General features: G+C 36.4%; 1 protein-coding gene across 14 annotated transcripts in view; it reads right to left on the bottom strand.

Annotated features, from left to right (window-relative positions):
• CEP170 (centrosomal protein 170) overlaps nt 1-25,827 on the bottom strand; it is a 116,831-nt gene that overhangs the window by 54,186 nt on the left and 36,818 nt on the right. For 8 of the 14 annotated variants that reach the window (XM_060192044.1, XM_060192050.1, XM_060192049.1 and 5 more), the window contains exons 4-10: nt 20,865-20,946; nt 17,433-17,488; nt 17,141-17,303; nt 15,586-15,720; nt 6,750-7,226; nt 2,163-2,326; nt 1,683-1,976 (exon numbers count right to left, since the gene is read on the bottom strand). In XM_060192044.1, coding sequence (XP_060048027.1) covers nt 1,683-1,976; nt 2,163-2,326; nt 6,750-7,226; nt 15,586-15,720; nt 17,141-17,303; nt 17,433-17,488; nt 20,865-20,946 — 1,371 coding nt within the window. The remainder of the gene's footprint in view (nt 1-1,682; nt 1,977-2,162; nt 2,327-6,749; nt 7,227-15,585; nt 15,721-17,140; nt 17,304-17,432; nt 17,489-20,864; nt 20,947-25,827) is intronic. The other 6 variants (XM_060192057.1, XM_060192055.1, XM_060192054.1 and 3 more) reach the window with 2 other exon arrangements.

Genomic DNA, 25,827 nt, shown 5'->3' on the forward strand with positions numbered 1-25,827 from the left:
TGATAAAGAACTACTCCTATACTCCAAAAGTACTTCTTACATCTTGATTCTGGCTATTTCGGGCTTCAGTTTTTGCCCATGCCCAGAAGTTACTTCATCTTCTTGGGAAATGTGATACCTATTTCCCAGCTTTTAACTTCCCAGAGTCTGACCTCAGTGACTGGATTTGCCTTCTGCTGTAGCCACAGCTAGAAGAGTCTCAGTTCTTTTTCTTTGGTATTCACAAGTAATGTAATGACCTATTGCTTTTTTTTCTACAGGCATGGTCTCAGCTTTGCAGAAACTAAGACTGACTAAATTATCTAGTGAGTTGTACTCTCCTATTACTTCCCTAAAGGAATCCTATTTTAAGATCTTATTTTTATCTATCCACAGTGACCATAATTTGTCACTGGGACTCTCTGAAAAAATTTTTTTTAAAGTATGATAATAATAGACAATAGTGTACATCAGGTTTTATGGCCTGTACTAGTTTCTAGACAAGTCTCATCTGTAGTAATGACTAACTGGATTTCTGTTATTCTGGCCATGCTTTTCCCTTGAAATGGGACTTCCATGTGGGCATCAGATTTGATCCTTCACTGCTATAAAAATGATTTAGGATTTAACAGTACATTGTATGCAAAGATTAATATTTGAAAACTCCTAATATGAGAACAATAAGCATAGCTAACACTTATGTACACTTTATTATAAAGTATTGTGGTAAGGCTTTCATACATTTTACTGAATCCTTTTCATAACTTTTTATCCTGTATATCTTATCCACTTCCTGAAAACTATAAATCCATCACGTAAAGTACTGCATCTCAAATTTTAATATGACTGAGAATCATTTGGAAATCTGCCCTTAAAGCAGATTATGGTTCAATATGTTTAACATGAGTTTGAGATTCTGATTTAACAAGCTGCGAAGTAATGCTGCTTAAATGTTAAGTAACAAAACGTAAACAAGATATCACCAGTTAACCAAATTTAGTATTTTCCAGTGGGGTTAATAAATAAACAACTAATTCTAGTGACAACTTTCTACTGCAGTGGGCAAAACTGGAAAGACTACTTGAGAAAACCAACACTCACTATGCACACAGTAACCAATACATCGAAGAACAAATCTGCAATGGAGATAGTCATCAGACTGGGCATATTTTTGGCTGCACTTTAGAGTATCATAAACAAAGTGACCATTTTTTCCACATATTTCATATCACCAAAAATAGCAGTGAACAGAAAATTAGGAAAGGACAAAGAACAAAATTAATTAAAACAATTAATGTCGTGTGTGTCCAACACAGAGAGGACACTTACAGTTAACTTCTAAGAGTTATTATTTAGATTTATGCTAAGAGTCAAAGCAATCTGGATTTGCTGTTTCCTAGCTATTACATAAGTGAAAAGTCAAAATGGCCAAATTGTACCATTTTACATCCTGTTAAATTCATATAGCTTTAAAAAGGTCCAAACAGTTTAAACATATAGGACTGAGCATAGGAAACTCAGGCCAATTCAGAGCATAAACAAAGAAAAATCAGAAAATGTTAGTCTTCCAATTCCCCCAATAAAGTCGTGAAGTTCTAATACCACTGACTACATGCTGAGTGTTGCCTGTTGATTCTCTAATCATTTCAAAGTCAATTATGCCACATGAAAACTAACATTATATCCAAACTTTAATTATTTACCTTGTCAATCATTTTTCTTGCTTCCACTTCCTCACTGTTGGGATTCTCTAACTCAATGGTATAAGTACCCTTGTCACTTTGGTCATCATCATTATCCTTTTCAGAAGCAGCAGAAGTTGCTTGGTTTTTTAACATTTTATCCATCTCCTGGCTTGGTCTGTGCCCAAGACTCCCTGAACTTCTTAACAATGCAGTTTGTAGAAAGGGAATTGACACCGATGGCTCCTCTGATTTCTGTTTTAACAATTTCCCATGTGGAACACCATTCCCCCCTCTGTGATGCGCAGAGCTAGTCTGTAAAGACAAAGAAACCACTTTGGCACCTGCTGTCGGAGATTTTGTTTTTTCAAGTTTTGTATGTGGTGTTGAGTAAGTAGCTTCCTGACACAAGATTGCGGCACTCTGAGTGAAAGAATATGACCTCCTTTTTCTGGGGTTGTCTTCATCAAAGAATGCAATCATAAAAGCAGTTTGACTTACAATAGCTTGATCTTGGTGCTTTTCAGCAGCCTGGGCCTTGTGTAGCTTTTTCTGTTCTGAATGGTGGCGCCTCAAGTGTTCTTCAAGGGTTGCACGTTTGCTACAGCGCCTGTGAGCCCCAGCATTTTCTGAATCACTTTGTGTTCCATCGTCGTGTTTATTTCCTGGTCACAAAAAGAAAACCGCGTAACAGAAAAGGGGGGAAAAATCCCATGTAGAAAATTAGAAGCATATACAATAGTGTTAATTGTTTTATTCCCTTCCCTCCCTCTTCTCAATCTCAACTCAATCTCAACATTCTTTTCAGTGACAGTCTCTGCAAACTTCCTTCACTTGCAAGGCTTACATTCAAATTTTATCAACCAACAATGAGGTCCCTTTACAAACAACTAAATAGGACTTTCTTTCTCTAAATTTTAAATTTACAAAGACTCCCTCAGCGCCTTAATAAGCAAGCAATACAGCAGTATTTGTGAAAATGTGTATGTATAAATCTGTCTATAGCAGTAGAGAAGAGGCAAGAAAAAGGATGATCCCACTAAAATGCTTATCACACAGGAAAAAAAAAAGAATACAAACGCCATGAAAGTATGATGGCTTTGATACTTTCAAAACTATAACATACCTCTTCTTTTTTGTTAAAAATAATACAAATACGTAGTTTCTACCACTTACTGTACAGTTGTTCACAAACGCCTATGAGAATTTAGGAACAACTGCATTTGTGCCCCAACCTCTGGTGGCTTCAAAGAGTTAAACAAAAGGTAAAAAGATCTATATGTAAAAATCATAGCCTAAGAAATCCTGTGTAAATCTAAGCATCTACTGGGTAAATAGCATAGTACCAAATATAACTACAGAAAACACGTCTTCTTTAAAAACATACAAAGTTATACTAGATTTGAATTCTGAAACATTATTTCCCCGAGGTCTTTTTTTTTTTTTTTTGTTATCCTTCACAGCTCTACTAGGGGTTGTAAAACTTTACTTGGTTTTTCACTGCTTTAGAATTCTTCTTGTCTAAATAATAGTTATATTAAAGGAAATAATCAAATGATAATTATTTTTACAGTATGAAATTCCTGGCAAGAGTTATTCTATATAAGTTGTAGACTGAATCACAAATAAGGGTTTTAATGATGGTTTCTTGAGAAGAAAGTTATAAATAATTCTAGTTATCTAGGCACATCTCAGTGCTTCTAAGGCCAAATCTAACTCTGTAAATATCTGGGGCTACAAATTCTAAATTTAATATCTGTCGAATACTGTGGTAAAAACAAAAAAAAAAGACCATGATCAGATTTAAAAGTTTTTAAAGATTAGAAGAGGCAAAGAAAATATGCCCATGGGGGGGGGCACCTTCCATTTAATTCTCATAGGCTTGTTTCTAATAAATGTGAATGTTATCAACAAGTGCTAATGAGTCTATACGAAACAACTGCTTGTAAAAATGTAACACATGAAAAGAATGAGAAGGTTCAAAAGAGGTAGAGTATAGGAGATGGGTGATGATTTGGAAAAGTACAATACTAAGGGGAAAAAAGTATTAGACTAAAATAAGGGGTTTCAGAGAGTACTCCAAGCACAGTAATTCTTTTAAAATATAAATAATCAAATATGACAATAAAGCTTAAAATCTTTCTTTAAATACATCCCGAAAAGAAAAACAAACAGGTATTTAATGAAATTCCTGCTTCAGATTTAGAAAATTAGGATAGCAACTAGAATATCAAACCCAGGAAAATCACTAGTACAAATAAAACTCATTTTGTAAATAGCATTTTGTATCCCACTTCCTTATTGCACTGAATACAGTGAAAAGGAAACAAGTTTGTCTGTAAAAGCTAGAAATAACTAGACTCTAATACCACCTCCACAACAGGAACAAATAACCCATCTCACATACATACACAACACATAACACTATCTTCACAGGATTTAGTACTTGTACCAACATTATAAAATTTGGCACTTTAAGTGGTAACAGGTTCTCTTAGTAGCTTTAAATTATAGATTAAAATTATCCCCTGGGAGTCGGGCGGTGGTGCAGTGGGTTAAGCGCACGTGGTGCAAAGCACAAGGACTGGCTTAAGGATCCCGCTTGGAGCCCCCAGCTCCCCATCTGTAGGGGAGTCGCTTCACAGGCAGTGAAGCAAGTCTGTAGGTGTCTGTCTTTCTCTCCCCCTCTCTGTCTTCCCCTCCTGTCTCCATTTCTCTCTGTCCTGCCCAATAACGACGACATCAATGACCACAACAATGTGAAACAACAAGGGCAACAAAAGGGAAAATAAATTTTAAAAATATAAAATTTCCCCCTTACAGATTAGTCATTTTCTTTATTGGAAAATTATTATCCCTCTTGTATTTTTCAGTGCTGCATAAGAAGAGTCTGACTATAATTACAAGTTTTGTTTAACTCTAACCAAAGAACCACCAGGAAATTCATTCTTTTTTGCTTTGTCTACCATTACCCATGTGAAGAAAACTTGAAGTTCTATATGTAACTTTTTAACATAAATTAGCTGAACCAAGCTGCGGCTCTCCTAAAGGGTAAAAGTGTATGGGCTTTGTGAACATTATTTTATTCACTGTCCCAAAGCACGTGCACTTTACTCTTGTAGGAGCAAAGTTTTTGTTTGTTTGTTTGTTTTGTTTTGTCTACTTTCAAGTTCCTGACTGAAATGAACCATTCTGAAATGAACATTATCACTTTCTGCATTGACTTAGAGCCTAAGAATATATTTATAATGCCCTAAACTGTGGAAAAGCATTATCTAGTGATAACAGTCCTGCTAGTGGGGAAAAGTCAAATGTGATTTGCAGTTATGTATGAAGCTGTATCACTGATCAAAATGAATCATATTCACAAAGACATTTTCTTGGATAGGTGGTATAATGGTCTGATAGGAAACCCCAAAAAAGGACTCTAAGCAATGACAACATACCAGAAAACAAGTCTCCCTATAAATTAACTTTGAGCAATAGAAATAACTGTATAATTTCTGGTGTTTTCAAATACCTAATCATTAACATACGACTACAGTGTTGATTTGGACACTAGTACCTCTATCTGGATTCAGGTTTACAGATGAAACTTAATCAAGAACAGAAGTAACAAGTGAAAAGAGAAATTATACAGAAAATAGCTATGGCTAAAAAGGTTAAAATGAAAGGGTTTATTAAAAGTACTTTTTTAGATGGTGGTTTTTATTAAAGGATTAATTCATGTTTTCTCTTTTAGTTCATTTATTAGGAGATTTAAAATATGTCTGAACCTAAATTTTCAAGGTTTATTAATTTTTTTCTTATACCAGGATATTAATACTAAATATCTAGTTCACTAAAATGGTCAGTTTACAAACAGGTAGTTTTTATTTGAAATACTTCTGTAAGGAATTCAGAATAACTTGATTCCCTACAGAAAGGAAAAAGTATTTCTTCATTTACAGCTGCAGATTGCTCCTCAGTTTGTCTGGCATCTACACTGTACCCTCCAATAATGTCTAGGTTTCAACACAGTAAAGCAATCTGGTAGAAGTAAATGAATCACATAATAAAAGCACACAGGCCAAATAATCACCTAAGATAGTAACTAGAAGAAAAATCAGAAAGAGGTATTCATTATTTCATCAGGTTATCAGGACCTCAAGTATGGCTTAAGGCAAGGTCAATGTATCTTGTTATGGATACTGAGGTTATTCATTGCTTAATCAAATTAACCTTGTATTTATCTTAGAGACACAATAAGAAATATAGTCTCTGACTTCAGCGAGCACTCTGTAAAGCTCATTAATTTACATAACAGAATTGTGAAATTAACATGGAATCATTTACTTACAGAAACCTTATTAAATAATATTTATAGTAACACAATTCTGTAGTGTAAATTCTAAAATAAATTTAACTAGCAAAACTGATGACAAAAACTGATCAGCTAGTAATCTCCACATACAGGAGTAAAGATGACAATAACCACAAGTAATCTGTGATTTCCAATGAGAATTAGCTGATTTTTCAAAACAGACTATCACTGTATACTTTTTATTCAATTAGTTGGTTATCTTTAAACCAAGTTTTTGTCTCATGAGTAACTCCTTGAACAGTTTGAAACATTCAATCAAGTAGAACTTGTATCCATTATCAAATTCCTTAAATTTCTTTCAAATATGGAGATAATGTTTACTTTATATTGGAAGCACCACAAGAAGAATTATTACTATTTTTTCTCAAGAAAATGATGACATGTATCTTCTATGGAATTCCACTGGTAAAATGAATGGATCTTTTTATTTCCTCAGGAAAATAAAGTATTGAATAAGTATAAACACAAATTCACACTACCAGTCTGGCTTGAGCTAGAAAGTGAAGGCAGACTATTTTGACTGAGTAATTTGGACACGATGTCCAGTGACATTGGCAGTCTATCTTGCTTTTGAGATGTAAAATGATATAAAATGAAAGATGACCTTTTGAAAAAGCAGAACTTTACTACCATGTAATAATTAATCTAAAAGTAGTTTGGTCACTGAGAAGACTAAAAGTCTTTATCACAATGTACGCATTTCTGAAATGATAGATTCACTTTACCTTTCAACCTTTTCAAGTAAACTGGAACATCACTTTTAATACTTTTGGAATCCTCTTCTGCTCTTTCCCAAACCATCTGAGGAGGGTTGTTCTGTGCTAGCCAGTCAGCAACTTTGTTTTCTGGTGCCATCATTCCTGTCTGGATGCCTAGTAAGTCCTGAGTTCCAGGAGAAGACTTCTTTGATTTGTGTCGCTGATCAGAAGTGAATTTTGTCACATGGTCTCTAATAGTTACTTTCCCTGGGGTACTGTCATCAAATTCAATGGTAAATGAAGCATGCCCTGCACCTGTTGTATGGGAACTTGATGTGTCTTTTGTTGGGATTTCGTGAATAGTGCTCTCTATTAATTGTGATGGTTGCTGAAATTCTTTTGTAGGGATTTCAAAATAACTTGGTTCCCTACAGAAAGGAAAAAGTACTTCTTCACTTGCAGCTGCCGACTGTTCCTCAGCTTGCTTGGCATCTACGCTGCACCCTAATGAAAAAAATAAGAAGAAATTCAAAATATTTGGAAGCTTCTATAACTTGATGGAATTTAACAATAGCCATCGGTATTATTCCATGAGAATCAGAAGGCAGATAAGAGTCTGGATGAAATACAGAGGCATATGTCACAGAGATGAAGCAATTTTGCTTTTAATATGGTATTCAATTACCAATAGGAGATGCAAGTCAAGCAGTTATCATGGTAAAAGACAGAAAGCAGTTAAAAGATAAGCATTTTTTTTTCCCCGAATTTAGATCAAGATATAAATCATCAAGGTGCAAAGGAATTGAAAATAAATATAAATGGACATGTTATGTTCACTGTATATATCTTGAGTGATAGAAAAAATATGAATTTCCCTATCAACTCAAGAGGATGAAGTATCTGAATTATTTATGAATACAAGTAAAGCTCCAAAGGAAAGCAGTTGCTCAAATGAAGTCACAAAAAGATGAAGTAAAATCTAAGTGATGTTGTAGAAGAATGGCTCCTTATCATCCCTCAGCATCACAAAGACATTCATTAAGAATGACAAAAAAACATTAATAATATGTGATCCACGTCAGATAGTCACACCTTTATAATGAATCAATACAGAGAAAACATGTGACTTGCTTGCAGCATGGTGATCCAATAGCAGTGTCAACGAAATGAGGCAAAAACAGAAAATTCAGCTGCCAGTCATGAATTCCAGAAGATAATCCATGAACCTTTCTATATACAGCACAAGTGCCAAAATTTATTGACGTGAGTTGAATTATAAATCTCAAATCAACGAAAACATAAGTTGGCAGAAGAAGCAATCATGGAAAAAAGATCACTCTTTTAACTCAGAAACAAATGTGATGGTATACAAATAAATGCACTTAGCATAAAATATGTCAATGAAGCCAGTAAGTCATGAAAAAGAAACCGTTAAAGTGATTTTTGCTAAATATGTATAATTAGATTGTACAAATGCAGAAAAAAAGAACAAGAGGGTAAGGAAATGAATAATATCTATTAAAATGGTGATGCATGAGTTCAAATAGGAAATATTTCCAAAAGACACACAAAAAGCATTCCTCTCATTTTTCTTGTCCTCACAGAGCAGATGTCACATCTCAGAAACAACATTTTCAGATTAAAAAAAAGCAAAGACAAGGGGCTGTGTAACAGTGCACCTGCTTGTGCGCGCACACGTTACAATACGCAAGGACCCAGGTTCAAGCCATCAGTCTCCACCTGAAGGGGGTAAAGGTTTACTAATGGTTTTTTTTGTCTCTCTCCCTCTCTATAATCCCCCACCCTTATTGATTTCTGGCTGTCTCTATCCAATAAATAAGTAAAGATAATAAAAAAAAAATTTTTAACAGAAACAGACAAAGAGTAAGGGACAAAAAGACACCACAGCACCAAAGTTTTCCCCAATGTAGTGATGGTTACACCTGAACCTGGGTCAAAACTTTCTAGATGTACTTTATCACTCAATTGTGTTCAACTAACCCCCCCCCCTTTTTTTAAAGATACAGTGAAGCAAAAAGGTGGAGAGAGAGAGAAAGAGAGAGAGAGGCTGACCACAGCACTAATTTCCTTCAGTGCAGTGGGGGCTGGGTTCAAACCTGGGTTGTGTACATGGCAAAGCAACACACTATCGAACTGAGCTATTTTGCTGGCCTTAGCACGGCATTTTTAAAAAGACTCACTGAAAATCCATTTGCATAAAATATATTTTTCTACTTTTTTTTTTATTTTTTATCAAAGCACTGGTGATGTGGGGGGATTGAACCTGGGACTTTGGAGCAATAGGCATGAGAGTCTGTTTGCATAACCATTATGCTATCCACCCCAGCATAAAATTTATTAAGAAGGAAAGGCAATACAGGGAGATTAGATAGCCTCTAATTCTAAGGAATTTGATCTTTTAGAAATAATTTAATGGGAGTCAGTGATAGCCAAGCAGGTTAAGCCCACATGGCGCAAAGTGCAAGGACCGGCCTAAGAATTCTGGTTCAAGCCCCTGGCTCCCCACCTGCAGGGCAGTCGCTTCACAAGCAGTGAAGCAGGTCTGTGGTGTCCATCTTTATCTCCCCCTTCTGTCTTCCCCTCCTCTCTCCATTTCTCTCTGTCCCATCCAACAACAGAGACTTCAACAACAACATTAACTACAACAATAAAAAAATAATAAAAAAGCAACAACAAAGGCAAGGAAAGGGAATGGATAAATATTTTTTAAAAAAGAAATAATTTTAACAATGGTTATGCAAAAGACTTTCACGCCTGAGGCTCCTCCAAAGTCCCAGGTTCAATCCCCAGCACCACCGTAAGCCAGAGCTGAGTAGTGCTCTGGTACCTTTCTCTCTGTCTTTCTTTCATTAAAAATAAGTAAATAGGGAGTCGGGCAGTGGCACAGTGGGTTAAACACACATGGCGCAAAGCGCGAGGACAAACTTAAGGATCCGGTTCGAGCCCCCGGCTCCCTACCTGCAGGGGAGTCGCTTCACAGGCAGTGAAGCAGGTCTGCAGGTATCTTTCTCTCCCCCTCTGTCTTCCCCTCCTCTCTCAATTTCTCTCTGTCCTATCCAACAATGACATCAATAACAACAACAATAATAACCACAACAGTGTTAAACAACAAGGGCAACAGAAGGGAAAATAAACATAAAAAATTAAAAAATAAGTAAATAAAATAATTTTTAAAAAATTTAAAAAAGAAGTAATTTTCCAAATATTAAATATTGACAGGATTCTTCAGATGTTATTCTTTGTGGCTAGCATTCTGACTTGTGGTTATAAAAATGGAAGAGGAAGTCGGGCGGTAGTGCAGCGGGTTAAGCACACGTGGCACAAAGTTGAAGGACCAGTGTAAAAATGGAAAAGGAACATCTCAGCAATTAAATGTATTGGGCATGGTATAGCAGACCCAATCCTAAAATGATTAAAAAAAAAAAAAAAAACAACTGACAACAGGGTTATCACCGGAGCTTACTGCCTACATGACAATCAACCACTCCTAATGATCATTTTCCCCTTCCCCTTTTATGTGATAAGATAGAAAGAGACTGGAAAGGAGAGGGCAAACAGAGAGGGAAAGAGAGAGAAAGAGAGACCTGCGGACCTGCTTCCCTCCTGAAGGTGGAGTGTGGGGGTTCGAACCTAGGCCCATCTGCATAATGTGTGTCCTCAACCAGGTGTGCTCCAGGTCCCTAAAAAATACTAAAAAGAATCTACACAGAAGAAACACAGAGGACTTAATGAAATTTTTCTTGTTTTATTTAATAAAATTTATTTCTTTATTATTGGATACTGAGAGAAATTGAGAAGGGGGAGGGAGGGGAGGAAAGGGGCAGGGAGATTTGCAGTGCTACTTTACCACTCATGAAGCTTTCCACCTACAGGTGGGGACCAGGGGCTTGAAGCCAGGTCCTTGCATACTGTAATGTGCGCATTTACCAGGTGAGCCACTGACTGACCAAACACTAAAGTCTATCACAAAAGCTCTACACTACAAAAGCAAAAATTTTATATGCTATTTAGAAGAGACTAGATGCGTATTTTTCTGCTCATTTTAGAGATAACAGTAAAATTGGAACAGGAGTTGTAGCCCTTAAATGTATAAAATTATCACCATCTTGGATACCCAAATAGGATGATGTGGCTGAGCTATGAAGCAAAACCCATAAAAAGCTAGTCTAGTGGTATGGAATTTGTCACTCATGAACCAAAGAAATACCCCCCCCCTGCCCCCTTAGTTAAAAGTGACATACTCTGGGGCCAGAGAGATGCCATGCTCAGTAGATAGTATGTGTACCTCGCCATAAGCACAGCCCAGATCTGAGCCCTGCCACTATAATGAGGAAGAAAAAGCAGTCAGAAGCAGTGACATCGTACATGCATGAGTCACTGGCTATGCAAAAATGAAATCCAAAATAGTGACATATATCTAAGTGGGTTTTCACATTTAACTCATTAAAACTCAACAACTACATCCTACTTTTTTTATTATTATTAATGATTTAACAATGATCAACAAGACAATTCCATACAATTGCCACCACCAGAGTTCTTCTCTATCCCATCCCCTCCAATGGAAAGTTCCCTATTCTTTATCCCTCTGGGAGTATAATTTTTAAGTTGCCACCAGGATTATTGCTGGATCTCGGTGCTGGTACTACAAATCTATTGCTCCCAGTGGTCATTTTTTAAATTTGATTTGATCGGGCTGAGAAAGGAGGGGAGACAGAGACAGAGAGGGAGAGTGGGAGAGAGGAGAAGGGAGAGATAGAGAGAGAGAGGGAGAGAGGAAGAGAGAGAGCTATAGACCCATTTCACCATGTTTCACAGTGCTTCACCATTCTGCAGGTGAGGAGCTGGGGCTCCAACAGGATCTTTGCACACAGTAATACGTGCACTTAACCAGCTGTGCCATCCCACTGTTCAGCTCTCCAGGGAGGGTGCCTGCTGGGCTATCCATGTGACCCATATTCAAGCTGCTGGTACACTACATAGGAATACTACAGCACAGGATTCAACTCTAGTACCATAGTATCTCTCTGTCTCTTCTCTCTTTCTACCTGAAATAGTTGGCCCAGAGAAATGAAGCCTAGGAACAACAATAAAAGGATTCTGTTAGCTACAATATAAAGCAACAACAGAGCAGAAAGACAGCATGTATTATATCCAGACAGTCTGATGTACTGGAAAGCAATGATGAAAGTTAAAAAATAAAACAACCAGATAAATTGTGTCTCTATCAATACTTAATCCTCATTTCCCTTGTCATAAAATAAAAACATAATCATATCTACTTAATAGACTGCTGTGAAGATTTGGTGAGGTGTTGAGGTAATGAAAGTGTCTTGAATACAAAGCCTGGAACAAAGTAGGCACATGAATAATTTTTTCCCCTTTTCCTCTCTCTAACACAGTGACAAATCTACAAAACCCAAAGCAAAAATCCAACTGTAAAAAAAAAAAGAACACAATAACAGATATAATGAACTTTACTAACAGAGAAGTTTCTCCTTGAGAGGGACCATTTTACTATTTATTCAGATTACATGTTACAAATTTGAAGGGGGATTAGAAATGAAGATTAAGGTCAAATATATTACACTAAAGTCAAGTAGTAGAGACAAAGAGCAATGAAGAGCATGTGTGGCCCCCAAACTGAGTAATGCAGAAAGATTTAGAGCATAAGAGAGGAGCCAGGTGGTGGCGCACCTGGTTGACAGCACATGTTGCAATGCTGAAGGACCTGGGTTCCAGTCCCCGGTCCCCACCTGCAGGGAGCAATCTTAGCAAGTGGTGAAGCAGTGCTGCAGGTGTCTCTCTGTCTCTTTCCCTCTTTGTCTCCCCCTTCTTCTCGACTTCTGACTATCTCTAGCCAATAAATAAAGAAAATTTAAAAAATTAAAAAACTTTTACATATTTCAGTTTCACAGACATCGTTCATGTATATATAATGCTCAGTAACTGATTTTATTTTGTTTTTCTTTTAATTTTTTAATATTTATTTATTCCCTTTTTTCCCCTTTTTGTTTTATTGTTTTAGTTATTGTTGTCGTTGTTGTTGGATAGGACAGAGAGAAATGGAGAGAAGAGGGGAAGACAGAGAGGAGAGAAAGTTGCTTGGGAAGCAACTCCCCTGCAGGTGAGGAGCCAGGGGCTCGAACCAGGATCCTTCAGCTGTTCCTTGTGCTTTGAGCCTTCACTTAACCTGCTGCGCTACAGCCCGACTCCCAACAGATTTTAATAATGATGATTCCAGGGGCTGAGTGGTGGTGTACCTGGTTGAGCACACATGTTACAGTGCTCAAGGACTCAGGTACGAGACCCCAGTACCCCCCGTAGGGGGAAAGCTTTCCGAGTGGTGAAGCGGGGCTGCAGGTGTCTCTCTGCCTCTCCCCCTTTCTATCACCTCCTAGGCTCTCAATTTCTGACTGTCTCTACCCAATAAGTAAAGATAATGCAAATAAAATTTTTAAAAATGATTCTATAATAAGGCAAAATTTTAGATTATAATCTAGTCTTTATTTAAGAAAGCAGTACATGAGAAAATCATTTTATAGAAGGTCTGTATATGGTCAGACATTTTTGGTTTTGTCTCCAAGGCTACAGTGTTCTGGGCTGATGTTATCAGAGAGAGACAGAGACAAAACCAAAAAGAGAGCGATGAATGCTAGCACCACAGCTTACCAAACACAGTGAGGGTCAGTCTCTAAGCAGGGTTACTAGCATGGCACTGCAGGCAACCTATCAAGGCCAGCTACTTTGCTGGTGCTCAAATGGCTAAGTTTTTAAAAACAGCTGTCTATTGCAGAAGTAAATTTTACTCCTCTGAAAAATTCATTATGTGAAAATATTCATTTTAATGCAGATGATATCAGACCAACTGTAGATTTTTTACTACAGAGTAACTAATACTGTAAGAAGCTTAATTATGAATCAGTGAGAAAAAGGGCAATAGAAGCATGTAATAGATGAGGCAAAGAAAAAGGAAGAATGTAGTTTTCAAGTAGAGCAAACATTCTTGATTGACTTTCAATATCTATTTCCTTACTGGATACTGACTTTCAATATCCATTCCTTCCTCTGAAAAGAAATCTTTTGTTCTCACGTACTCACCCTTCCTTGACACAGCTCACCTAGGCTAGGGGAAATCTAGCCCCAAATTCAGTTTCACAGTAGGCAAGACCAGCTTAAAGATAGTCTCATAACCACACAAGGAACTAGTTCAAAAAGAAATTAGGAAGCTAATCCTGAACCTGTGAGAAGTCAATGAGATGAAAACTGTTTTGAGAACTTTCAAGAAAAGTCTTTCAACTTTCAGAGGGTCTTCTAAAAGCAGCTCTTTGCTATTTTCTGTTGGATTTGAGTTAAGTATCCTTCAGTGTTGCTGGAAGACAACTACTGAGAATGAGGAGGAATCCCCCTGTATAATCACTGTGGATGGGAGCGACAGATGGAGTAAGTTAGCTAGATGACGGTACTATTGAGATATTGTGCTATCAATACTCAAGAGGCTCAGTCACTTAAATCTTCCTCCTGCTTAAATTTCCTCCCTTTACTAGTAGTCTCAAACAGCATTTTCAATTATTTACATTTGATGTCTAAATTTCTATGTTTGGAATAAAGAAAGCTGTTGATGACAGAAACAAGAAAGCTGGGATGGTAATTCATGTGGGAAATAGATAAACTTCAGATAAACTTCAGTTTGGGGTACTGTAACATCAAACTGACAAAGCAAGCTTTCCTTGACTTGTATCCTGGCAAAAAAGTAGAATATACATAGGAAACCAGTGTTCTTATTCTCATACTGAGGAAAATGTCTTATCTTGTAGAATTAAAGACGATTAACTGAGAAGATTTCTGATTGAATCTATCCTTGATATAGAATCACACTTAGTTTTTCATACAGTTCCCTGGTTCTTGTATTTAATTAGTCCAGTTCTGGCTCCTTATCTGTTATTATCACAGAAATTAGTTGCTTCAGCATCCAGTGTTGATGTCTTTGTCAACTTCTTGTGTGGTAAATAACTGATATCTCCATTTATTTCCTGGAAATCTTGATTGTTCTGGTTTATGATTATTTTACTAATATACTCCAGTAGACAAAAAAATCGTTTTCTTAGTTTTTATTGTGAGAATATTACTCACAAATAGTTTTTAACTCTGTCTGCTAAGATCAGCTATTCTTGTTGTCATCCATATCCCAACAAATGAGGCACAGGAAGAATTTAAAGAAGCTTTAATTTTGTTATCGTATTTCTGAAGATAATATAAATTATTCATTTAAAATATATTTATATGCTTACCACTAATCTAATTAAAATGAAAGCAACTAATTTGTAGCTACTAGTTTGGTCTGATAAATTCTAACAATTACTGTTAAATAGTTAAAAGACAAGGTTATAGTCTTATGTGTCAAGTTTTAATAATCTTATGTTAGAAAAATTTAAATAAGTGGACTTACAAAGATATAAAGATCAATATTTTATGTGAGAATCACTTATAGCAAATAAATTGACATGACTACATTATTACAAGGTTCATCAACTGGGGCAGGGCTATGGTCCACATTACCATACACAAGAACATCGGTCCAAGCCCCCGTGTGTGGGAGGGAGCTTCATGAAAGTGAAGCAGTGCTGCAGGTCTTTCTCTCTCTCACTCTATCTGCCCTTGCCCTCTTAATTTCTCTCTGTCTTTATCAAAGACAAAGAAAAACCATCAACTTTTTTTTAAATCAAATTTAAAAGCAATAGATATTTTCTTTCAGCTAAAGCCAGATTTCTGCTTAGATGAATGATTCTTCCCTAAATACCATTTACTGTCATAATCTGAGATGTTTTTGTTTTGTTTTTACCTGATGTGCCTGTTCCATGATTGTTTTCTTCAGTTTTGCCATTTGACTTGCAAGCTTTTTGTTCATCCAGCTCACCATCTCCCCACCATGATGGCTGCCCATACAATGGAGTGCCCCGGGGCATTGCAGAAATATCTGAAAAGAGATAGGAAAGAAAAATAGTCTGAAGTCTACAAAACAGAAAAAAACAAATATACATACTTTTGTGGAATGCTAGAATTACCTAGTTGATTTGGTAAGTGAACAAGAAAATATAATCTATGTAATTGAAAAATACACTGAAAGCTTCATAACTTAGTGGCAGGCAGGCTTTAGTCTAATTTATTCTAGAAATAATTGACTAAATTAAATTATTATTATTTAAATACTAACTACTGTAAAATTTAATATATGTAAGATATATAATGGCTTATTTAACATAAATAACTACCCTACTTGTAGGGGGAAAGCTTTGCAATTGATGAAGCAGTGTTGCAGGTTTCTCTGTCTCTCTCTCTCTCCCTCTGTCCTCTTGATTTCTGGCTGTATCTACCCAATTATAAATAAAAGCTAAAAAATTAAAAGTATATCTACATAATAACTAGTGTAAATTTAAATATGTGATAATTATTATTTTTTCAAGTCTCAGGTATTGTACACTAAAGTATTGCTAATACAGTAGAATTATACTTGATCAACTTTGTTAGTGTGCTGATAAAAAAAAGTGTTTTGTACGAAAGAGTTCTCTCCCTGCCTATCTTCTTTTCTCCTCTCAATTTCTCTCTGTCCAATCCAAATAAAAGAAGAAGCTAAAGAAATAAAATTAGTGGTGTTACATTACTAGATATTCCTTTTAAATTCATTTCAGTTATTATAATTCAGACGAAAAAGCAGACACATATAAAATAATAAAATATAGGGAAAGCTATATTTTCTTTAAATATTTAAACATTAAATATACTTTGAAAGACTATATATGTGTCTTATAAGGCTGTCTAATGAGTATGTTGGATACACTATTACCCACCTCTTGAGACTGTCATTGTTAGGGGACAGGGCTGTAGCACACCTGGTTGAGTGCACACAATCTACTGTGCCAGAACCTGGGTTCAACTCCCAGTTCCCACCGACAGGGAGGGAAGCTTCATGGTCAGTGAAGCTGTCCTACAGGTATCTCTTTTTCTCTCCCCCTATCTACTTCCTCCTTCTCTCTCAACTTCTGTCTCCAAATTAAAAAAATATAACGCATTAAAATTTTTCAATATTAAATTATTTTTATATGAACATGGCCAAGATTTTGAGAATAAAATAAGTAAATGCTTTAGAGTAAAATGGAGAACATCTAGTCTGTGGGAAAGACGTAATGATGAAAATAATTTGTTCTGGACCTATCAAGGCAACAGAAGCTTTTCTCACAGCAACATGAAGTGTTAATTTTTAAATAGATGATATTGTCTGGCCCACAAATGATATGCTATACATATTCAAATGGCCCTTGGCAGAGGAGAGAAAAAAAGTTCTCCAACCTCCCTTTAGCATCAATTATAAATATGGTATTTCAAAAAGATTCACTTACCCACAGGTTTTTCCTCAGATTTTGGTGCTTCTGTGACTTTGTGCTGCACCTCTACTGCAGTATCAGCTACTTTTGAAGATACACTTTTGGCACATGCAGATTTTGACAATTCTGATTCTGAAGATTTCTGGGACAACTGGAGCTGAATGGTAAACTTCTCATGCTACAAAAAAAAAAATTATGAGAATAAAAGTAAAAATGGAAGTAAAATGTTCATGAGTGAAATCAACCTTAGTAAATCACAGGATTATAAGCAAAGTAAGTTTTTTTTTTGTTTGTTTTTGTTTTTTACCTTTAGAGCTTCTTCAGGGACTCTCATTTCTCCTCGTACTACAGTAAAAAGATTTGTATGTGAACAGGGCTAAGGAAGAATGTAATTTTAAAAATCTGATAGTCAAACTTAAAATAGTCATAGATAACTTAGAAACTAATGTTTTCAACAGGTAACTTCAGCAGAATTATTATATTTTTCTTTAACACTTAAATGCCAAAGGAGACTCAGAAACACAAACTTTACATTTGTAAAATTAGAGACAACTCTAAAATCATGCAGTAACTCCAAACTCAGGTAATGATGGTCTTCAAAGAAGCAAGTAATTGGGTAATTAATTGGAGCATAAAATACTTTTTCTGTTTTTACAATATGACTAAAAAGTACACGGATAAAATTATATTTATAGCCAATTACAAAAACTAAAAGGAAGTACTATCTCATGAGTGATTACTCAACAGTAAATCTTAGAGAAAGTGGATTTCTCAGACTTCACAAACACTGATAAAATAAAATTTATGTTCATTTTGAAAGTACAAAAGAAGTGCTACATATATAGGTTCCTTACAACAACTGCATAAGGAACCTTTCTGACACAAATTGCAGTCAGGGTCATTTATACTATCAAGCAACTGATTCTCTACAGATTAGAACCAAGTGCCAGACATAATGAATGTTTTCACTATAATGCATATATATATATATATGTGTGTGTGTGTGTGTGTGTGTATATATAATGAAAAAAAATTTGTCTTCTTTTTTAAGACAGAGTTGAAGAGAATGAAAGAGATCATAAACCCAAACTGTCCTTCTGGCTGTGGGGCTGAGCTAGAACCTGGGTTGCATACTTAGCAAAGCAGCACACTATCCAAGTAAGCTACTGTAAGCTGGCCCTTATGAAGAAACTTATAACCATGCACTAAATACTATTCCTCTTCTTAATTTAACTGAATTTATTTATTTTGGGCAGAGAGAAACTAAGAGGGAAGGAGGAGACAGAGCACAAAATAGAAAGACATTTGCATCACTGCTTCAACGATTATGAAGCTTTCCCCCCTACAGGTGGGGACTAGGGGCTTGAACCTGGGTCCTTGAACTCGTTAGCATGTGTACTCAACCAGCTGTGTCACTGCCTGACCCCTTGATTACTCTCCCCCCTTCTCCCAGAGTACTGCTCAACTCTGACTTATGGTGGTGCTGGGGATTGAAACTGGGATCTTTGATCTTTGGTGCCTCAAGCATGAGTCTTTTTGCGTAACCATTATATTACCTTCCCATCCCATAAATTCTGTTCTTTTTTTTTTTTTTTTAACCAACTCAGGACATCCAAGACATTGAGGAGAGAATGCCATATAATTATAACCTGTTTTATTTTTTTGGGGGGGAGGTCAACTTTCAGTGCATAAGTAAAAATTAACATGTTAAGGAGCAACCTGCATATATCCTCATTAGCAAAAACTCATAATATTTTAGAATTATAAAGAGCTTTGGAGTATATTTTCTCTAATTCTATTTATTAATCTGTCTTCCTGTTCCAAAGAATAGAAAATTGGGGGGGGGGGGGTAGAACCAATGAATAGCAGTCAAGCTCTTTCTTACCACTTTACATTTTTTGAGATAGCTCTGATATATTAAAACTTTCTTTCCCACTTAAGTATATTTAAAATTTTTTTCTATTTCTCTAATAGCTAGAGAAATTTTCAGAGTTACTTCACATTTTCAATGAAATCCTTCTGTGAGGATATTTCTGTTGCTTAAAGTCTAGTTCAGGGAAAGAAGGTTATTCACCAAGGCTAATCTGAGGGATCTTTTACAAGAAACTTTTAAGGTCATGGAAAACAGGAAAGGCCATACTTCCTAAGTTCAAAAGATTTCTGGGATGGGGGTGGGTATAAAGAACTGGAGTAGCAACTTTTTAAGTTAAGAGAACCCTGACATGTCTGATTTAAAAACTGCCCTAGAAGGGCAACAAAAGGGAATAAATATAAATAAATATATATATATATATATATATATTTTTTTTTTTTTTCTTCCAGGGTTATTGCTGGGCTCGGTGCCTGCACCATAAATCGACCTCTCCTGGAGGCCATTTTTTCCCCCTTTTGTTGCTCTTGTTGTTGTAGCCTCGTTGTGGTTATTATTATTGCCATTGTTGATGTTGTTCGTTGTTGAATAGGACAGAGAGAACTGGAGAGAGGAGGGGAAGACAGAGAGGGGGAGAGAAAGATAGACACTTGCAGACCTGCTTCACCACCTGTGAAGCGACTCCCCTGCAGGTGGGGAGCCGGGGCTTGAACCGGGATTCTTACGCCGGTCCTTGCGCTTTGTGCCACATGTGCTTAACCCACTGCACCATCGCCCGACCCCCATAAATATATATTTTTAAAAAACTGCCCTACCACCAGTTCTATCACTATTGTTACCATCTTGCTATACATACACAGAAGGCTATTCTTTAAAGTTCTTCTTATATATACACAATACCTTTCTTAGTATTCTCATAAATGTTAATGTCATAAAACCTTCTAAAAGAGAAAAAAATTACCATTACTTTTGTATATTCCTTCAGAAAGATGGGTAATTTTATTTCATAGAATGATAAATAATATGTGAGTACTGGTTAGAGAGATAGTTCACTGGGTAGAGTGGGTGCTTTGTCACAGGTGAGAACATGTTTCAGTTACAGCACCACATGGAAGGGATATGATAAAGGATGAATATGGGATGTTCTCACTTATAGGAAGAAGTTGAAAAACAAGATCAGTAGAGAAAACACTAACCAGAACTTGGGACTAGGGTTGGTGTACTGAACCAAAGTAAGACTCTGGGGTGGGTGGTGCGGAGCATTCAGGTCCTGGAATAGGATGACAAAGGACCTAGTGGGGGTTGTATTGTTACGTGGAAAAATGGGAAATGTTATGCATGTACTGTTGACAGTAAGCCATGAATTCCCCAATAAAGAAATGTTTAAAAACATAAAAATATCTGAATTAAGAGATGTGATGCATAAAATAAAGTAGAGATGGAAGAAAAAATAGGGTTAAAATCTCACATTCTCTTCAGAAAATTTATCTCTGCCATTTTCATCCAACCCAAAGAGAAAAAAATAAAAATAAAAAAAACTTGTCAACGTTGGGCTAGTATTAAACAATACCCTACTCTTTCCAGTTTTAGTCTGTATTGCAGACTAAATTACATACACAATAGCACTGCAGGGAGACCTCTGCTGAAACTATATATACAGGAGAGGGAAAAAAAAAAAAACTGAGGCCATTAACTTTTCCAGGATTATTTTTAGAACTAGGCATAGTAACCCACCCCCCAAAATAATTTTTAAATATCTATTTAAAAAATGAGAAGGCATAGAGACCAGTGTGCGTAAATTATAATTACTTATGTCTTAAGAAATGTTGATTTCCACCAGATTTCTGAATAAACTTAATCATATAAGGATATCATATCCGAATCTCAGCTTATCTTCAAGTTTCAAGGTGATATAAGTTTGCTCTGGAATCCTTACATCATTCACAAAAGTCTACAAGAAAAAAAAAAGGTATTACATTACATACGAAGTGAGTATTAAAATTTCAGACAAGCAAATACTCAGTATACTTACAAATAAATGTCTTAGTATGATGGCTAATATAGTATGAAAGTATCTTATGAGCTGATAAATTATTTCTAAGCCCTTTATCACTATTACTAGCAATACAAATAAACAGGCTGCAGTATCTCTAAGTTCATGATTCTGGTGAGACAACTTTAGGCTCCTAAACTAATGCTGCAAATAACTCCAATATGAAGATAACAAGTAGTCAAGGGTAAAATACCTAACTCTCAATATATTATTGGGGTTCACTGGATTCTATTTTAGTTTCATAGGGACAATTCTCATTAGTATTTGTGATGACTGGTATCTCATTCCATTTATTATTATATTTCCCCATAAAGATACACAGAAAATTTACTTTAAAAACTCAATATAGAAAACAAAAAGGCATCCTTCCAAATGAAAAAAAAATAGCCATATACCAAATATCTGATAAAGGGTTAATATTTGGGATATAAAGTGAATTCACTTATGTCAATAACAAAAGAAAAAAAAACTTATAGAAAATGGGAGAAGAAATGAACAGATATTTCATCAACGAGAATTTAAAATGACCAAGCAAGTGAAAAATGCTCCTGGGCTGTGAAAATAGCTCACTTGTTTGGTCACATAACTGAACCATGTCTGAGCATGCCTCCCACTACAGTGGAAGTTTTGGTGCTCTGTTGCCTTTCTTTCTGTGTTTATCTGTCTATAACTGAAAAAGTCAGCATGGAGTGGTGAAGCCCCAGCAATGATAATCAATCAATTAATCTCATCATCATTTAGTATCAGGGAAATACAAATCAAGACAACACTGAGGTATACTTCATACTGATGAGAATGACCTATATCAAAAAGCCAAGCCAGAAACAAGTGCTGATAAGGAAATGCAGAAAAGAATGCTGTTACACACTGCTGGTGGGAATGTATATAAACTGTGGAATCCTACTCAGCTGCAAAACAGATGATATTTTATCTTCTGCTACAATGGAACGAGAGGGGATCACAATATGTAAAACAAGTCAGAAGGAGAGAGATACTGGATGATCATCCTCATTTGTGTGATTTAGGAAACAAGACGAAGGAACAGAGGGGGGTGAAACATATCTAAACATTTACCATATGCTTATAGATCTGAGGTCACTGAGAGAGGAGGTAGGAAGAAAGAGCAGTCCAATGGAGGGAGATGAAACTTTGGTGGTGGGCAAGGCATGATAATGCAAGTTATATGAAAATGTGAAACTGTACTCCAACACATCTTAATTTACTCCTTTTAAAAATAGACACAGAGAGGCAGAGAGGGAGAGAGAGAGAGAGAGAGAGAGAGAGAGAGAGAGTTCTCTTTCAGCACCAAAGCTTCCTTCAGTAGTGGGGGCAGGCTTAAACCTGGGTCACACACATGAGAAAGCAGTTCACTTTCCAGGTAGGCTATTTCATCAGCCCTTCAATAGTTTTTTAATTAAAAAAAACACTATTTTACAATTGCCATGTAAGCCTTTGAATACTTCTATGAATCTAAGATACATTATATCGTCCTAGTGGTCTTATTTTTTCTACATATTAAAATTTGGCTATTACATCATCTCATAGTTAACTTATTAGTTATTTCTATTAATAACATGAACAAAATAACAAAAAAATAAATAAATAACTGTGATCCTGTAGAATATCACTATCCAACAGAAATAAAGTATAAATCACAAAAGCAAGCTACACAAATACTATTAAATTTTCTAGTGGGCAAAATAAAACAGCAAAAGAAAGAACTGATATCAATTTTAATATACTTTTAACTCTTATGTCCAAATTAGTACTCTTTCAACAAACAATCTAAACATTAACAATATATTTTCCTTTATTTTACACTCTTTTCAGACTACTTTTCAAGTGCTCAGTAGTTACACATGACTACTACAGGGAAAGGACGGAGGGGTGATGAAATTGGGAAATAAATCATCACTATTGCATCAACTCTCAGTTTTCTTACAGTAATCCAGCAAATATTTAACCGGTTTTCCAAGAAGAAATAAAAGACATCTGAAAATAAGAACTAAGAGTTTTTCTCTTAATGTTCACATGGCCCAGGACTGGGGAATATCTGGCCCGAGGGCCAAAACCATTTGGCCTGGCCCTGCCATGACAACTACAGGAGGAAACTGAAACTCCATAAAAATGAGATTTCTCATAGCAACATTAAGTATTAATTAATAAATATCAATTTCGACTTCCGGAGGCGGAGCTATGAGCAGCAGATCGCTTTCTCTCCTCTCCTCTCCTCTCCTCTCCTCTCCTCTCCTCTCCTCTCCTCTCCTCTCCTCTCCTCTCCTCTCCTCTCCTCTCCTCTCCTCTCCCCTCCCCTCCCCTCCCCTCCCCTCCCCTCCCCTCCCGGACCAACTAGGAATACCAAAGGAGACCACCCGGACCGAAACAAGACAGGACTAGAATGACCACAGGAACCCAGTAAATCACCCATGAGTACAAACACGCATGGCTGGTGACAGAGAGGAGAGAGGGGCCTAAGGAGAGATTAAGTGACTGCTAACAGTTCAACAGTTTATCAGTGGAGACACCACCTCCAGTCTGCTCCACAACAAGGGGACAGCTGAAGGGAGGAAAGGACTCCCCAGAGACTCACCAAGTGCAACTCTGAGTCTCCATTGCTACTACCCTCAGAATCTGGAGCAGCAACAGGGAGGGACACCAGGGGACAGAGATCTAACCGGGAAACTCAGGAGAAGACCTATACCTTGGTGGCATAGCTGAGGGGCTGTGAAAGTCTCTTTGCATAACCACTGGATTATCTCTGCCACACCCTGCTTTATCTCTTGGTCAGGAGTCAGTGATTAAGCTAAGAAGCCTATTGATAATTTAAAAGCCCTCAGGCTCCCATAGCCTACAGGTAAGAAAAAAAAAGAGGCTTTTACATCACTGAGCTCCAACTCAGGGATTGAAAAAACTGTTAACTTCCACCACGGTAAACCCGTTAATTAAATTACTTAGACACAAGTCAATCCAGGCAATAGTGATCAATAATTTGAAAAGTACTGATAAAGGGAACTCATAACATAATATATAAAATGGTTAAAACAACAAGAAAAAATATTGGAGACCCGAACCAGGACAAGAGACCAGCTAAAAGTCCTCCAGAGGGTGAAGCACAAAACAACGAGTTCAACATCCAAACATTAGCTAAGGAAATAATAACAGGAGTGAGTAAAGAATTTGAAAAAATTGTAATCAGAAATGCAGGAACAACAAATGAGAATATGGAAGAAAATTCTAATTATCTCATGGTTATTAGAGAGCTGAAAGCTGAAATCGCTGAGCTAAGAAGGCAACTAGCTGAACAAGCTAAAACAGTATCAGAGCAGGGCAACAAAATAGATGAACTCCAGAAAGCAGCAGAAGGCAGAGAGAATAGAATCTATGAGGCTGAAGACAGAATTAGCAAGATTGAGGATGAATTAGAGACAACTAAAAAAGAAGTAAGAGATCTCAAAAAGAGATTAAGAGATGCTGAAAACAACAACAGAGTCCTATGGGATGACTTCAAAAGAAACAATATACGCATTACTGGCTTACCAGAGGAAGAAAGAGAAGGAGAGGAAGAAAGCATTCTCCAGGCCATAATAGCTGAAAATTTCTCTAGTCTAGACAACACCAAAGACATAAAGATTCAAGAAGCCCAGAGGGTCCCAAACAGAATTAACCCAGACCTAAAGACACCAAGACATGTCATACTTAGAATGGAAAGGAATAAGGATAAAGAAAGGATCCTCAAGGCTGCAAGAGAAAAACAGTCACCTACAAAGGAAAACCCATAAGATTAGCAGCAGACTTCTCCATACAAACGCTACAGGCCAGAAGAGAATGGCAAGATATCTATCGAGTGCTCAATGAGAAAGGCTTTCAGCCAAGAATACTATATCCTGCTAGAATGTCATTCAGACTAGATGGAAGCATCAAAATCTTCTCAGACAAGCAACAGTTGAAGGAAGCAACCATCACCAAGCCTGCCCTGAAAGAAGTTCTGAAAGGTCTCCTATAAACAACCAGATCACCACAAATAGGACATATATCAAAACACTCTAAAACTCTACAAGAATGGTGTTAAAATATCTTCAATCTTTGATATCATTAAATGTCAATGGCCTGAATTCACCTATTAAAAGACACAGAGTAGGAAGATGGATCAGAAAACACAACCCAACAATATGCTGTCTACAGGAAACTCACCTAACTCAAGACAAACACAGGCTTAAAGTGAAAGGATGGAAAACTATCATACAAGCCAATGGCCCACAAAAAAGGGCAGGAACAGCTATTCTCATATCTGACATGATAGACTTTAAAATAGATAAGATTAAAAAAGATAGGAATGGACACTACTTAATGCTCAGAGGATCAGTCAATCAAGAGGACTTAACAATTATTAATATCTATGCACCCAATGAGAAGCCATCTAAATACATCAAACTTCTACTGAAAGAGCTACAGCAATATATTAACAGTAACACAATCATAGTAGAGGACATCAGCACCCCACTATCTCAACTTGACAGATCATCCAGGAAGAAAATCAGTAAAGATATAAGGGAGCTAAATGAAGAGATAGATAAACTAGAACTATTGGACATTTTCAGAGTCATTCATCCCAAGAAACTGGAATACACATTTTACTCAAATCCATATGGATCATTCTCAAGGATAGACCATATGTTAGGCCACAAAGACAGCATCAGCCAATTCAAGAGCACTGAAATCATCCCAAGCATCTTCTCAGACCACAGTGGAATTAAACTAACACTTAACAATCAACAAAAG

Source organism: Erinaceus europaeus, chromosome 6, assembly GCF_950295315.1.
Source record: "Erinaceus europaeus chromosome 6, mEriEur2.1, whole genome shotgun sequence".
In the NCBI taxonomy this organism is placed as follows: domain Eukaryota; kingdom Metazoa; phylum Chordata; class Mammalia; order Eulipotyphla; family Erinaceidae; genus Erinaceus; species Erinaceus europaeus.